General features: G+C 39.0%; 1 protein-coding gene across 3 annotated transcripts in view; it reads right to left on the bottom strand.

Annotated features, from left to right (window-relative positions):
- The window catches only part of MROH9 (maestro heat like repeat family member 9), an 88,944-nt gene that overhangs the window by 7,871 nt on the left and 63,800 nt on the right, over positions 1-17,273 (bottom strand). Inside the window, exons 13-20 of one of the 3 annotated variants that reach the window (XM_042925984.1) lie at positions 17,061-17,203; positions 15,922-16,059; positions 14,034-14,154; positions 7,135-7,272; positions 4,171-4,347; positions 1,168-1,320; positions 950-1,066; positions 246-348 (exon numbers count right to left, since the gene is read on the bottom strand). In XM_042925984.1, coding sequence (XP_042781918.1) covers positions 246-348; positions 950-1,066; positions 1,168-1,320; positions 4,171-4,347; positions 7,135-7,272; positions 14,034-14,154; positions 15,922-16,059; positions 17,061-17,203 — 1,090 coding nt within the window. Of the gene's footprint in view, positions 1-245; positions 349-387; positions 713-949; positions 1,067-1,167; positions 1,321-4,170; positions 4,348-7,134; positions 7,273-14,033; positions 14,155-15,921; positions 16,060-17,060; positions 17,204-17,273 lie in introns of those variants that run through there. The other 2 variants (XM_042925986.1, XM_042925985.1) reach the window with 2 other exon arrangements.

Here is a 17,273-nt window from a genome sequence, read left to right as displayed (position 1 = left end):
TTGCCACCATCTTAAAATCTGAAATTCATCCTGTTGAATACACTTTGTATAATAATACTTACTGTGTTAGCAAATAGAACTCAATTCTCATCACATATCTAACTTTGATTAATAGATACCACCATGGCAGGTGCTGCCCCTCATAAACCAAGAAAATTTGTATTTTTTTAAGAAAGACTTCCAGCTGCTACCCCATTCTGTACCTTGTAAGGCAAATTAAAAAATGAGAATTGAATTTTATTTACCAATTAAAATAACTGATGCTTTCCTCAGATATATTCGGGAGCTTCTCAGGAACCCCAAGGTGTCAGATATCAAATCTGTAATGTAGTTCTCATGAGAAACAAGCTGAAAATAAAATGAGGGGGGGGAAAAAAAACCTCAGTCATCGGCAAAAGCACGTTTCTTCTAGAGAGGCTTCCAGAAAAAAGAGCTTGGTTGCTTATACCAAATTAGGCCCAATTTAAACCTTGGAGATTTCTATGTATACACTTTACCCTTTTGTTTGTAGATGTTATTCAGTTTATTATATGATTCCTAAGCCCAACTTTGTGTTTCCAACTTTTACGTGGCATTCTTCCAGCCCCGCTTGTCTATTGCTGCAATTCATGTTGGTTTCCAGAGCACCAGCTCATTAAGATGATGACAGAGTAACTCCAGTTTTGTTTCTGGTGATCTGAAATGCTGTTCCTCCCTTTATCACCATCCGGAGCTCAAAGTAGGTGGGTTGGAGAAAGATAATCAGAGGCGATCCATGTTGGGGAAGAAGTGGAAAATTTAATTTTTTTCTGGTCTTAAGCCCTAGCTTGTAACTATTCGTGTCTTATCTTTTCTTCACATTCCTTCTCCAGGGTCCACTCCTGTCCCTGCCACACCTTTCATCACTTTGGGTCTCCTTTCAAGTTATTTCTAGAACTCCTAAGGTAGTAAACATTGTGGGGTTACTTACAAGATTGTTACAGATGTTGAGCACCACCAGCTCAAAATTGTAATATTTGTCTTTGAGCAAATAAGATGTTGACCAGTCTAATTCTGAGGTACAGATTGTTAATGTATGTCTACATGCCTGTGAAGCAGAAAAAGGTCACTGAAGATCTGCTCGTCTGATGTTACCAAAAACACTATGATTCTCTGCAAAACTAGGAAAAACAAGATCACAGGACTTACTTTAACTACACTGATATCTGTGTCCTCCAAAAACAGGATCAGGGGCACCAAGCCTCCAAGAACCACATCATTTAGCATCCACGTGTAATGACTCATGTCCCTGAGTAATTCACCAAAGTGTCGAATGGCCATACTCCGAATGCCTTCATTACTCTACAAAGGCACACAGAGAAAGGTCACATCTGAGGATATTACTAAGGCTTTTTTTTTTTTTATAAAATTTTTTTTTAACGTTTATTTATTTTTGAGACAGAGAGAGACAGAGCATGAACGGGGGAGGGGCAGAGAGAGAGGGAGACAGAATCGGAAGCAGGCTCCAGGCTCTGAGCCATCAGCCCAGAGCCCCACGCGGGGCTCGAACTCACGGACCGCGAGGTCGTGACCCGGGCTGAAGTCGGACGCTTAACCAACTGAGCCACCCAGGCGCCCCTAAGGCTTTTTTATTTAAGCAGTGGGAGATACATATCTCACATTTGTGTATATATGTTTAAATATATTTACATGTATATATACTATATGTGTATATATACCATGTAGATATATGTACATACATACATATATATAATTATAATTATCATTTATTTTTAGAAAAGATTCATCTCAGTCTAAGTAGTCAGCTTTTTTCTGATTGGAAAATAAAGATTCGCTTACTCAAATTCAGATGCATTATGAAAATTCCCTGTGAAAAGTGTTTCTTAAATTCAGGAAGACGGTATTTAAGAACGTTCTAAAAATATAAACTGGAATAATCTGTATAACCTGGAAGTAATTTCTATAAAGGTACTTAAAGTAACCATGGTGCATTCAAAGGCTGGAGGCCTTTGCAGATTACTGGTGAATACCAATGGCATAAGAACCAGGTTTCTAAGAGCTTGCTTATGCCAAATAGGAAGGTTTTGGGATTATAAAAAGCTAGGAGAGAAAAACTGCAAGTCAGAGAAGAGGTTAATCTTTAAAAATATCGTATCACTTCCCAGTTTTTGTTCATGATTTCATTAATTGCTTTTCCTTTCTGTTTTCAGAAATATATTAGATATATTCCCAGCAAAATACAAATGGCTAATGTGGCTTTGTATGTTCCTTCCCGGAGGTAACAAACGTGGATCAAAGCTCAAACCTAAAGCAATGGTCAAGTCATGTCCTTGGGGCTAGGAAGCTGATGTAAACAAGCAAAGCAGGTAGCAGGGAGAGGAGGGGGGCTTGAAGCAGAGGGCTCTGGCCTCTCTCAGAGAGGGCACCCAGCTCCTGCAGACCGTTGCCAAATGGGTTTGTGGGCTCCAGTATTCTCAAATCTTCTGGTATTTCATTTACAATTCAGATTTCTGGGAGAAATCTCCCAGTTTAAAAATCATGGACTCAGACAACAGTCTAAATGTAACACAAATGACATAAAATGACAGCCAAATGTAACACGCCCACAAAGTGCATTCATCTGTGGGTTACCTGTTGTATCCTTAGTCTATAGGAAGATATGCTAACCATTGAAAGCCTATCTGGACCAGTGGAAAGAGCTTTTAGTGCCCCACACCTGACGAAATCCTGTTTTTATTCCCCATAGATTAAGCTTGAGCAAATTATTCTTTTCTTTTAAAATGGAGACACATAGTGGGGCGCCTGGGTGGCTCAGTTGGTTAAGCGGCCGACTTCGGCTCAGGTCATGATCTCGCGGTCCGTGAGTTCGAGCCTCGCGTCGGGCTCTGTGCTGACCGCTCAGAGCCTGGAGCCTGTTTCGGATTCTGTGTCTCCCTCTCTCTGACCCTCCCCCGTTCATGCTCTGTCTCTTTCTGTCTCAAAAATAAATAAACATAAAAAAAAAAAATTAAAAAAAAATGGAGACACATAGTGTCATTGTTTCATTGATATCCAGTAGTTTTCAAATACTCTATGTCCAAGGGATGACTTAGGGTAAATCGATATTTGGTACTTTCCTCTCTGATTTTGCCTCTTTTCATTTGGTTTGGTTTGATTATTTATTTATTTAGTTTAGTTTAGTTTAGTTTTTTTTTCCCCAAATAATAAATAATTTATTACATGGACATTCCCACTACTTATTAGCCGTGTGAACTTGGCCAAATATTCATTTCTCTTTGCTTTATTTTCCTTACATGTAAACTGGATAATAGTAATAGAGCTGTTTAGAGAATTATATGAGGTAGTCCATGTAAATCCCTTAGAATAGTGATTGGTACTTAGTAAATGCTCAATAAATCCATTTACCATTATTATTACTATGTCTTTATGAAAATAATTTTTGCCACTAAATTTATTCTTTTTTTATAATTTAATAATCTGTGCCCTTCTTCAATGAAACCTGAATAATTAAGAGCCTATAAATTTTGGCAAAATAATTTTCTACGAAATAATTCTCTGGTTCACAAACAACTCATAGAAGTGTTTAAAAATAAATAGATTCTCCATGGCATATCAAAGTGTTGTTGCTTATTAAAATATCTTGCTTTCACCCAACTTTTCTAGAACACATTTACTATACAAAATGAGAATTTTCAAAATGCACAACTTTTTGATGAAAGACCTTTTACTTAGAGTTTTGTATGATAATAACTAACACATTTGGGGCATTGTACCCGTCATCTCTAATGCCCATAATACACGTGCCACTCTCTCTATTTTATAGGTGGAGAGGCTAGAACATTAAGAGACTAAATCACCTGCTCAAGATTTCACAGCTCATAAGAGGCAGAACAGGGATTTGAAACCAGGGAATCCAGACCCAGGGTTAGCCGAGATACAGCTACTGAGCTACAATTCCTCTTTCATGCAAAGACAGAGGCTATTTTTTGCTTCTCTTTTCTTATGGGCCGACTTTTCCAGGTTCTCACGGGTTAGTTTTATATGTATATAACTATATATAGAGAGATTGTACTTCTTTGACTCATATTGTTATCTCTGGAAAAGATGGTGCTTCTGCACAAAATGACTGTCTTCTGGGCCTTCAGCTTATCTATAAAACCGAATGATGTCACGTATGTAACTGTAACTCACGTGATCCATCAGAGGGCAGTAGCTGGAAGCAATCCTAATACACAAAGAAGAGTAGGTCACCTTGTCCAGTTTGCCTAAGAGTCTTCGAAGGGTGAGTAAGGCCCGAATTATAACAGTCTTTTCTTTTGAGAGGAAGGCATCCAAGATGGATATTAATAAGCTGCAGACATTTTCTATCTATAGATACAAGAGGAAAATGGTTGGATTTTGGAGCTAGAAGGAGACTTGAGGTAGCATTTGGTACCAAACACACCAGAGTTTGGGCAGCATGCAGGGGTGTGGGGGGGTTGCCCCCAGACGGTCAACTGTCACATTGTCAAAAATTTTGTAAGCTGATTGTTAAAACAGACTCTCAACTCTAGACAACAAACTGATGGCTGCCAGAGGGGAGGGGGGTGGGCAGAGGGTGAAATAGGTGAAGGGGATCAAGAGTACACTTATCACAATGAACACCCCATGGGTGATGTATAGAGTTGTTGAATCACTCTATTGCACACCTGAAACTAATATAACACGGCATGTTAACTACACTGGAATCAAAATTTAAAAAGTCACTCTTAAAAACCAAGTTTGGTGGGGTGCCTGGGTGGCGCAGTCGGTTAAGCGTCCGACTTCAGCCAGGTCACGATCTCGCGGTCTGTGAGTTCGAGCCCCGCGTCGGGCTCTGGGCTGATGGCTCAGAGCCTGGAGCCTGTTTCCGATTCTGTGTCTCCCTCTCTCTCTGCCCCTCCCCCGTTCATGCTCTGTCTCTCTCTGTCCCAAAAATAAATAAAAAACGTTGAAAAAAAAAATTAAAAAAAAAAACAACCAAGTTTGGTAAATCTGTAAAGAAATAAAACAAAGGTAATAAATACTCAAAACTTATCACTTCCTATTTCTTTGCCTCCAGTTTACTCTTATATGCCATTGAGGGCATATGATACATGTATCCTATCTGTATGGTAGGAATATTAAATTGTGATGTGCTACTGTGTATCTCTCCCCAATTCTTTGTTTAATGACGCCCCTTTGACAGCTTGAAATTAGCCGCATTGAGAGTACCTACACCAGAGAAATTGGTGTTATTTCCAGAGAGGTGACCGTTAAGCATTCACCAGCACATCACGAACAGTGTGACCTCTAAACCGGTGCCAGTGACTTGTGTGGACGTGAGAGCCACCGAGCTGCTGAGCCAAGGCCTGGGAGTCAGAGACAGCAGATTATAAAGCAAGGAAAAAGGCAAAAAGGAGACACCTTCTCTTCTCAAAGAAGAGAAACAAAGGCTGGAAAGAAAAGAAGCAAAAGAAACAGAGACCATTTACCAAAAAAAATAGCCAGAGGCCTTGCCTCTGGCTAGAAAGTTGTCTTTACCAATAGATGGTATGTGATCTCAACCCAGCTCCCTCTCCACTGTTTCTCTCTTTCTCTCCTAGCTAACCTTGACATAGAATCTTCCTTTCAGTTGTTAATAACATTGGGAAGAGTGCCAGACAAGGCGATAAATAACTCTGATTACTAATAGCATATACACTGACATGTGTGATTTATCTAAAGCAAACAGACCATGGCTCATGTCTCTCTAAGTGCAAAAATGGGTGCCCACTGACCGGCTTTGAGCATTCAGAGACCATGCTTCATAGATAAACAAGGATTTATTATTAAATTTATTATTCAATCAACAATGGGTTATGGAATCAGCATAATGCCATTATGCGAGATACTTTGGGATGGGTGAAGTAGGTGATGGGGATGAAGGAGTGCACTTGTGATGAACACTGGGTATTGCATGTAACTGCCACTAAATTGTACATATGAAACTAATATTACACCGTATGTTAACTAACTGGAATTCAAAAAACAACTAAGGAAAAAGGAATTTATAAGAGAATTACAAAACGTAAGGGTATGCTTAGATTCAATCTTCCTGGAAAGCAAGAAGTGTTCACGTGATTCAGTAGGAAACAGCGTAAGACAGTGATTCTCAAGTTTAAACTGTGTTAGAATCACTTGGAAGACTTACAAAAACACGGGTTGGTGGCCCCCCCACCCCGCCCCCACCCCAGGATTCCTGATTCCCCCACCCCCACCCCAGGATTCCTGATTCCACAGGCCTGGGGTGGGGCCTGACAATTTGCATTTCTAACAAGTTTTCTGGGAGATGCTGACACGGCTGGCCCAAGCATCATACATAGAGGATTTTTTTTTTAAGTTTATTTATTTATTTTGAGAAAGAGCAAGAGAGTCGGGGAGGGGCAGAGAGCGAGGGAGAGAGAGAATCCCGGGCAGGCTCTCCACTGTTCGCACAGAGCCTGACTTGGGGCTCGAACCCACAAACCGTGTGAGATTATGAGAGTCAGACGCTTAACTGACTGAACCACCCAGGTGCCCCATAGAGAATTTTTGATATGAAGTATTGTATAAGCGACTGCTGACAGTTGCTGTGGCTCTGAGAAGAACAAGGCTGCCAGGTCAGAATATTCTGCGGAATTTGACTTGAGCTGAAAAAGGAGACAAATGTGAATATGTGTGGGTGAAGGAGGAACGTGTTGTGAGGTGTGGAAGAAAAACCTTGAGCGAGGGCCCCAAGATCGGAATTAATGTGTCAGCACCTGTGTGTATTGAAGGGGAAATTAACTTAACGTGTGCGTGGTTTCGACTGAAAGAAAGGAGTTTGTGTAGGACGATGCTGCTCGATTCCGAGGGCAATAAATGATTTTGTGGGGAAAATGTACACAAGGTCATTACGCTCCTGAATTTACTTACACCACCAGTTCTACTCAACCCAATTTTCTTGCCGATAAAACATCAGGCTTTGATACTGGTTTAGCTGTTAGAAACTGAGAAATATCAATGTTTTATCAGTAAAGATATTGAGCAATATCAAATCTCAGGTTAACTTTGATGGTGATGGCATTCACAAACCACACCCACCCCCCTCCCCACACACACACACACACACACACACACACACACATTCGCGCGTACCTCATTGATAACTGGCGCCATGTTGGCAATTTTCTGGAGGCTCAGTTTGCTAACTGCAGGATTGGAGTCATTGACCCAGTTTCTGAAGAGAACCAAAAATTCTTCTGGGAATGGGTCCTTGAAGAAGTTATTCAGAAGCTGCAAGAAAACAGTCAACAAGATCATAAGCAGAATAAAGGCCAATGCACGATTCAGTCATAAAAATCAAGACATTCTCGGTAAAACCATAGCATGAATCTCACTAAAATTCCAAATGCTTATATGTATCGCTACACACATTTCTGTGTTCATAATTTCTGAGTTCTCTGGAAGGAGAAGTAGCAGTCATAATAGGAAATAAATGCATATATATCTATATATCATCTGTATCTATATCTGTATATGTCTCTAGTTGACCTTTGATCAACACAGGTTTGAACTCTCTGGCTCCACTTATATGCAGATTTTTTACACCACAGTACTATAAATGTATTTCCTTTTCCTTATGATTTTTTACAATAGCATTTTCTTTTCTCTAGCTTACTTTATTGTTAGAATACAGTATATAATACATATAACATACAGAATATGTGTTAATTGATGGTTTATGTCATTGGAAAAGGCTTCCAATCAACAGTAGGCTATCGATGGTTAGGTTTTTGGGGGACTCAAAGTTACATGTGGATTTTTGATGGTATGGAGGTCAGTGTTCCAACTCCCATGTTGTTAGAAATTATATATATATATATACGTATACTTGTGTATATATATACGTATATACATACATGTATATACATGTATATATATACATGTATATACATGTATGTATATACATGTATATATATACATGTGTGTGTGTATATATATATATATATATATGTAAATTTTGTTTTTCTCTCCATTCTCGGGAACTTAGTGACTCAATTTAAATTACCTCCCTCTCTCAGATTGTAGTTCGGTAGGTGAATTCCTTAACAGAGAATGGTTATATATACTTGGAGGCCGTGCCTACCATGGGCCAGGCACTATGCTAGTAAATGGGGAAACAGTAGTGAGCAAAACAGTCTCAATCTATGACCTTGTGGTCATGACTGGCAAGAAAGGCTGATACTGTACAACGATGCTATACTACACTGTAAGAGATAGGATATTATGCCAATGAAAACAGAGTTGCTAATTGTGATCAGTACTAGCAAGAAAAGCTACAAGGTGCCACAAAAACATTTAAAGGAAAACTGAATTTAGATTGTGCATTTGTAGACTGAAATTAGAATGAGGATTGTTATTTAGATTTGGACTTGAAAGCAGAGTTGGCATTAGCTAGATAAAGTGTTTGGAGACGATAACCCCAAGGAAGGTAACCCATGTGCAAAGGCCCTGTGGTAGATGAGCAGGGTGTGTTTGAACATCTGAAAGAAGGCCAGAGTGATAGGATGAGAAGGGAAGAGAAGACTGAAAGGTAGTGAGGCTGGAGGGCGGGCAGGGATGGGGAGGCCAGTTTATAGAGTTTTAGTATTTAATAGCTAATACCCAAAATGAAGATGTGATTACCACGAGCCTTTATACATCTAGTAACTAGCAGCCAAAATATACATATTTTAAAAATGTCTTAGAAACACAAGTGACAGTTTAACAAAAAACATTTCAAGAATTTAAAATATGACTAAGGTCAAGTACACAGAAAAATAGAGAGCAAGAGAGCAAAAGTGAGAGGGAAGGAGAGACCATATATTCTTTTCAACATTCCAAACAACTTTCACAGAAATTGATTATCAGATCAAAAAAATCAATAACTTCCCTAAAACAAATCATTTAAAAAGCACCTTTAAAAAAATCATGATGTATGTAAGAAAAGAAGAAACCAAGAAGAAAGTTTAAATGGAAGAAAAAAAGCCCATAAGCACTTGGAAATTTAAGAGAATTCTCCCTTTTGTGGATCAAAATGGTAAACCACAGAGGAACTCAAACATCCAACAAAGATTACTGCAGAACAATGAAAATGAAAATAAAATAGATGTGTACATGGTGGTTGGAAGTAAATGCACAACTTGACTTTGCTTGAAAAGAAATGTTAAAAATGAATACATTATTTATTTCCTGAAATTATGAGAAATAAAATATCACAAGAAATAAGAACATGCTAAAGAAAATTGGCGTAAGAAAATAACAAGGAGAGAAGCAGGGGTTATGGACTTGGGAATCAGAAACACAGTGGATTAATCAATCTAATGGCTGTGCTATGGGAAAAAAAAGCATTATAATAGACAAATTTTGACCAATATCATATTAAAAAGAACAAACAAAATGAACAGTGAGAAAAGGGGTGTGACATAGATTGAACTTTAAAGAGAATATTGGATATTCTCTATGTCAATGGTTCCTAACCAAGATGCACACTAGGATCTTCTGGGACAGTTTTCTTTTCTTTTCTTTTCTTTTCTTTTCTTTTCTTTTCTTTTCTTTTCTTTTCCTTTCTTTTCTTTTTTCCTTTCTTTCTTTCTTTCTCTTTCTTTCTCTTTCTTTCTTTCTTTCTCTTTCTTTCTTTCTTTCTTTCTTTTTTAATGTTTATTTATTTTTGAGAGAGAGGGAGAGCACGAGTTGGGGGGGAGCGAACAGGAGGAAAAGGAGGAAAAGGGTTAGAAGCAGGCTCTGCCCTGAGACTAGAGAGCCCAATGCAGGGCTCAAACTCACAGATGGCAAAATCATGAGAAACTATATCCATTAGAAATAGACACTAAAGTGTACTCATTGCTTTTGGAATATCATGTCTTCTTGGCCTTTACTTGAACCATGATGTATTCTTTTTTTTTTAGTCAGGAGATCATTTGGACAATGTTGATATATTCAGTTCAAATCTAATATAACAGAGTTTATATTAGCTTTTTATGGCTTTATGTTTGCCTCATCTTTCTCTCACCTGGAAAAACTTGGTGCCAACAGTATTAATATATTTGCTTACTTGCTTTCTGCTGTAAAATTTATACCATAGTCTTAAAATTATAGCATCAACATACAGTATCTATAAACCTCCTGGATAAAAGTGAATATTTCTTTACAGAATTTTTTTTGTCCTTAGAATATATTTCACTAAGGATGTATTTATTGTCAAAGTACATGTTCATAGGTCACTTTATATCCTTCACAAATGTGTGTATTTGAGGGAGAGACACAGAGACAGAGAGAGAAATATACCATTCACTGAGAAAAACACCAAGATCAGAATGGGTAAATGGGCAAGGGAGAGGTCAGATAATTCACAAAATGGAACTTTAAAGGCCAAGGCAAAAACACATGATTCAGGAAAGTAATTTGAACACAAGTAACAATATGGCATCCTTATTTTTCATACATCAGGATCATATACCTAGAAAATCCAAAGGAATTAACAAAAATATTATTAGAATTACTGTTAGGGCACAGGAGAGTAGCTGAATTTAAGACAATACAGTCTAATTTTCCTGAACATCCCCAGCAATAATGAGCTTGAAAATTGAATGAAAAAGGCCACATTTGGGAAAACAGTATGGAGGTTCCTCAAAAAATTAAAACTAGAAATACCAGATGATCCAATAATTCCACTATTGGGTATTTTCCCAAAGAAAACAAAAATACGAATTCAAAAAGATACATGCACCCCTATGTTTATTGCAGCATTATTTACATTAGTCAAGATACGGAAGCAACCCAAGTGTCCATCCATAGATGAATGGGTAAAGATGTGGCACACACACAGCGGAATATTATCCAGCCATTAAAAAGGTGAGATGTTGCCTTTGCAGCAACACGGACGGACCTAGAGAGTATCACGCTGACTGAAATAATTCAGACAGAGAAAGACAAATACCACACGGTTTCACTCATATGTGGAACCTAAAAAACAGAACAAACAAATAAACAAATAAGAAGCAGAATCAGGTTCGTAAATACAGAGAACAAACTGATGTTTGCCAAAAAGAAGAGGGAGGGGGAGAGGGACAGGCAAAATGGTGGAAGAGAGTGGGAGAGACAGGCTTCCAGTTATGGAATGCATAAATCACGGGAATAAAAGATACAGCACTGGGAACACAGTGGTATCGTAATAGCGTTGCGTAGTGAAAGCTACACATGCAGTGATCATATAGCATAACGCGTAGAGTCATAGAATCACTATGTTGTACACCTGAACCTACCGTAATATTGGGTGGTAGCTATCTCCAAACACAAAACAAACCCGAAAACCTGTACCCAACGTGATACTTAATAAAGATAAATTTGAGAACCAAAACAAAGAAGCCACATTTACACTGACAGCTTAAAATTATACAAAGTACGTAAGAATTCCAAAATTAATATGTAAGACTTATATGAAAATGGCAAAATATTGAATAAAAAAAGAGAAGTGGAAATATTGTAAAAATTCCTAAAAAGCACATCGCTTTAATTCAACTGCATAGTTTCAGTGAAAGTGTTTTTCCTTTAAACCTGACAAAATTATTTTAAAATGTAACCAGAAGGGCAAATACATAGGAAGGACTAAACACATTTTGAAGAGAGTGTAGGGAAAGTTGTTTTGCAAGATATTAAAGTTTACTGCAGGGGCCCCTGCGTGGCTCAGGACTGGTTAAGTGTCCGACTTTGGTTCAGGTCGTGATCTCATGGTTCGTGGGTTCAAGCCCCTTGTCAGGCTCTGTGCTGACAGCTCAGAGCCTGGATCCTGCTTCAGATTCTGTGTCTCCCCCTCTCTCTGCCCCTTCCCCACTCATGCTCTGTCTCTCCCTCTCTCTCAAAAATAAATAAACAAAAAAAAAATTTTTTTTAAATTTTATTGCAAACTGCCATAATTCCATTGTGATATTTCCACAGGAGTGAAAATATAAATGGAGCCTAACAGTGTAATCCGGGGTAAACCCTACTATGGGTGTGTGTTGTGTGTATGTGTGTATGTACATGAAATTAATAATAGAATTCATGAAGGTAGTATCACCAGTGAGTAGTGAATTTAAGGCTTATTAATTAAATGATGCTGGGATCGGAAGTTAATTATTCACTGAAAACTAAAGTTATATCCTACTTCATGGTATACCATATAAACTTCATGGGGAACGACATTACATGTAAAAATTTATATAAATGTGAATAGATTATAAACGAATATTTGTCAATTCTTCAGCCACAGATTTTTAATGCTTAATTTTTTTAAAAAAAATCACGTTTCATAAACAAAATTAAAAGGCAAACAACAAACTGGGCCCCGGTTATCAACAGGCATTATAATTAAATGTATAACATACTTAACATCCTTCGCAAATTTCTGTGTGTGTGTGTTGTGTGAGAGAGAGGGAGAGACACAGCGACAGAGGATCACACAATTCATTGAGAGAAACACTAAGACTTTTGTAGGCAAACGGGCAAAGGAGAGATCGGATTGTTCAGATTATGGAAATTTAATTTCTGAATGATGATAGTTTTAAAATGTTCAACCTCTCGAAACATCTAAAAATTAAGGACAAGTCAAATCACATCCTCCTCTGAAATTGGAGAACTCATCAATAATGGCAAGAGTGCAGTGAGAGCACCCACAAACTGCACGGGAGTCTTCCAGAAATCAGTCTAGCAATAACAATCCTTGGCCTTGAGAATGCTTAGACTCTTCTGTTATCATTTCAGATACTTGGGATCTATTAGAAGGAAGTAAACTAAAATACTAAAAGAAAGAAGATTTAGGCACAAACATGTAAACTCTATGGTTACTTAGATCAGTAGAAAATTAGAAATAACATATATAAATAAATGTCATAAGCATCAATAGTACCGTGTTAAATATTGTTGGCTGACACGACTAAACTAAGGTAAAATACATAGATTGTGCGCTCAGAACAGCTAAAGGCCACGTCACCTCACAGTCAACTGGACAGTTGAGGATGGCCCAGAAGCTTCGATTAGAGAAAGCAGTAGAAGGATGTGGTCATTACTTAGCTCCTGGAAGGACAGGCCTGCCAATCTCCAATAGCAGTAAGCACTATATTCATGATTAGACAGGCAATCAGGGTTCGCTATCGTCTGTCACAGTAATAACGCTTCTATCTATAAATATAAATAAATCTTAGGTCATTTGTAAATTTCTTTTGAATGTATCATTTTATAGGAGCAATTATGTATGTCATATTTAGGCCTATTTAATGTTTGTATATACTTAAAGGACAATACAATGAAAATAATGAATCGTGTAATAAAAGTAATGAGAGATTCAAATGGATCAAGCAAGTTTGAGACCATTGGTGATTTGGTACCGCAATGTTCAGTTAAACTGATTTATGTATATTTCTAAAAGCTTTAGAAGTAGGTAGTATATAATCTTTTATAGTTTATTAACTGTTTCGCTGACTATGATGTTTGAAATTACATCAAAATTTTGAGAATATTTAATATGGTGCCTTAGACCAGTACTTCATTATATATTACCTCTATGGAAAAATTATATTTGACTCAGATAGTTTCAACTTATACAACTTTCTACCTGCCTTTTAGAAATCAAAGGACTTCCTCAATTTGCTTGACTCTAGTATAGTATTACAATCTATGGTAGATATTTATACACAAATTAATGTAGTTCTATATCTTCATTTTACTCAGTCATTTGGACCATCCCTTTTTTTCCCCCCAGTCTGAAGTATCATTCATTTCCCAGATGCTACCTGCTATCTTTAAGTAAACTCAATTATCCCTTGATATACTTTCACAAGCATGCAGAGATATACGACTACAAAAATAATTGAGTCTTTGCAAATCCACATCTCCTAGGAAACGACTAAAGTTATCCGTCATTGTCTTAACCCTTGATAAGAATCAATATTCAGAGAGGGAGATAAAAGGTTGGAGTGTTGCCTTAAGGTTGCGTAAGGAAAGAGGACCTGGTTGTTCAGTCTCCTAATAAAACTCACTTCAGTGAAGAATATTACTGTGATGACACTGTCTTCTGACCGTCTAGGACCTTCCACTGAGAGCTTGTAGAGATACTGCAAAGTCTCTGGAAACTGTGGAAAGTTGTATTCACTGAGGGTTCTGTAAAAGAGAATAAGGCACTGAATTAGCAAAGACGATGAAAACTCTTCTTGCATCAGCAAATGCTACTGGTATGCTAGAGAGAAGCATTATCCTCATATTTTGTACTCCCAGGTAAAAATAAAGATCTTTTCTAATCCCTAGTCCAAGGCAAACTGCATCCCCATTCTGAATTCTATGCAGACTCCAGGGAATTATATATACCTGGATCACTGACATGTCTCTTTCCTTAACATCACTCCTTTTCCTATCTTTCCCCTCCTGTGCCACATAACAGAATGCCCTATAATACCGCAAGCTCCTTCCTGCCTGACCAAAAGAAGAGAAAACAAATAGCGCAAAATAAATACCCTAGCAATCCAAGATGGCTGCATAGGTCACCATCATGGTTTTAGACCAAGTCCTTCCTTGGAACGATACAATGAAGAAGAGAGTTTGGGACTATCGTGTGTTACTCGGGAGGAGGGGTGGTGAGTCCCGATTCACTAAGCCATTCTGGACAGTGACCAGGCTTACGGTTGTCCCGACACACTGGTCTGGATCAGATGGGTGGTGGCAGGCCTGGGAAAGTTGACGTGACAGGTTTCATTGGAAGACTCTGGGTTGGCATTCTAAACCAGGGCTTCTCAAACTTTAACGTGCATGCAAATTACCCAGGGATCTTGCTAAAAAGCAGATTCTGGTTCGGTGGGTCTGGAGTGGGCCATATGAGATCCTATTCTGCTTTCTATTTGTAACTTGCAGGTGCTGCTGTAGCTGCTGGTCTGTGGACCACACTTTGAGTAAGAAGATCCAAAAGTACTAAGGATATTGTGGTTCTTAACTAGTAGCCACTTGTGGGGTGCAGATGTATCATGCTTTTATAAAATAAGATGTGTTCCTGAAATCTATGTGCAAATAATATGCCATGTGAAATGCAGCAAAAGCCCAGAGACCATAGAGCCTGTACTTTCTGAGTTGTTACAACTTCAAATGGTCTATTATGTGGTCAAGTCCATGTATCTTGATTTTTGATCAGAAAATCTGATCCCGATAATCAGAAATTTGCTAACTAGAAAGAAAAAAAAAGCCTCTGGTACAAGAAAAATCAAACTTCTCTTTCCTGCTTTTCCAAATTTGTCTCATTGAGAACAGATTTCTATTGAACCTCTTTAAGTATTTAAAAAAAAATTTTTTTTAACGTGTATTTATTTTTGAGACAGAGAGAGACAGAGCATGAACAGGGGAGGGGCAGAGACAGAGGGAGAAACAGAATCTGAAACAGGCTCCAGGCTCTGAGCGGTCAGCACAGAGCCCAACACGGGGCTCGAACTCACGGACCGCCAGATCATGACCTGAGCCGAAGTCGGACGCTTAACCGACTGAGCCACCCAGGCACCCCTCTATTGAACCTCTTTAAAGTGGGAGCACATCCATAACTGATGCCTGCAGAGCAGGAATCAGCTCACAGTAGAGGAAAGAAAAAGTAAATTTACCTCGTTCTCCATATCTGAAAGAGAAACCTGCTCTTTGGAGGGAGGATGACTAGGTATCTTCATCATCAAGTAGGAGGACAAGGAAAGGGAAAACTATCCCAATAAGTAATAAACTCCTCAAAATAAGGAAAGCATTAGAAATCAAATGGCAATTCAGGGCAATTTAGGAGAGACTGGGAAGTCGGAGTGGATATTGATGGCGTTCACACGTGGCTTCACTGAAGAAAGATGGAGACAGAGACAGAAAGATGAGATAGAGACAGAGAACCCTGTGCAGAGCCCCCGTTCTTACTTGGCAATAAGGTAGACCCCCTGATGGTGAAACAGCTCTTCGGAAAACTGGTTCCAGCAGTTCTTTTTCTTCAGAGCAATATCCACCTGCTGCAGTCCAGAACAATTCAGCAGAACTCTCAGGGCATCCCGGGCATAGCTAAGGCCCCAAAGAAGAGCCGAGTCACCACTTGACAGTGGCCTTCACATAGTGAAGTTCATGTGACCTGCCTTTTCATTCTGTCTGGGGCAGGATGCTGGTTTGGGGACAGGGGATGTTTCAAAGCAAACCAACTTTCAGTGCTCTCCGTCTTTCCTGATTAACAGTACATGGGATTGAGGGTTCCATTGAAATGGTGGCATGTAAAATCTGGGATTAATCATGGAGCAGCTTAGTCATTTGTTAGCTTAACAGGTTATTAGCACAAAATATTAAATGATGTGATAATTTGCTGAAAGTGTCCGCAGGGTTTCTTCTTCAGATGCTTTAAATAAATAGATACATTCTCATCTGTGTGGGATGATTTGGTGCATGTCTGCTTGAAAGACGGAGAATGGGTTAAATATCTTAATGGGATGCATTGTGCTTTGGAGTTTTGCCTGGCTTAGAAGTCCACCCCCGATGCGGGCAAATAGCAGGCAGTGGGTCCAGATTTCCCTGGGGCAAAGCTAACTGTACCGCCTTGGGTGAAAGGGAACAGCTGAATCTTACCTTACATGGACAGAATGTGTACCCTCTTAAGCCCACACATCACATCACCAATCATAAAACTTCACAGTTCATAAAGCACATTTGCACGCGTTATTTTAATCTCACACGTACAATTACCACGAGAAATCACTTTCAGGGAGTAAATGGCAGAGCTAGCATGGGCCTGGCTTTGGATCTAAAGCTCCTACCTGCTCTCTCTCCCCTTGGTGCCCCCCAACCCGCTCCGACTGTGGCAGAAAGTGGGGGTGCTTCTTTATACACGCCACATACACTCAGGGAGGGTGCTAGCTCACTTCTAGGTACTCGGGGTAGTTTCACAAAGAAAACTGTAATAAATGAATGCATTGCGTAGGATTATAAGGAGTTCCACATGAACCCGAGGGACTAGAAATAGTCGACAGCTGGGAGCTTATTTCTTATTGACTCTGAAATAACCACTGCAATCTCACAACGGCCTGTCCTCTGTCACCAGTCTCAGTTCACTGATGTAGAAGACTTGGAGCATGAGGGCCATCAGGAGCTGGGGGAAAAACTGGGCCACTGCTTTCTTGTACGAAGCAACAGGCAGCAATGTGCACAGGGCCTGGGATGCCTACAAGGGAAGGAAAAAGAAGTCAAGAATGTAGCCATCTGCCTCTAAGCCCAGTCAGCCTTAGTGAGGG

Source organism: Panthera leo, chromosome F3 (assembly GCF_018350215.1).
Source record: "Panthera leo isolate Ple1 chromosome F3, P.leo_Ple1_pat1.1, whole genome shotgun sequence".
NCBI classification, from domain to species: domain Eukaryota; kingdom Metazoa; phylum Chordata; class Mammalia; order Carnivora; family Felidae; genus Panthera; species Panthera leo.
This window is presented reverse-complemented; position numbering and strand designations above follow the sequence as displayed.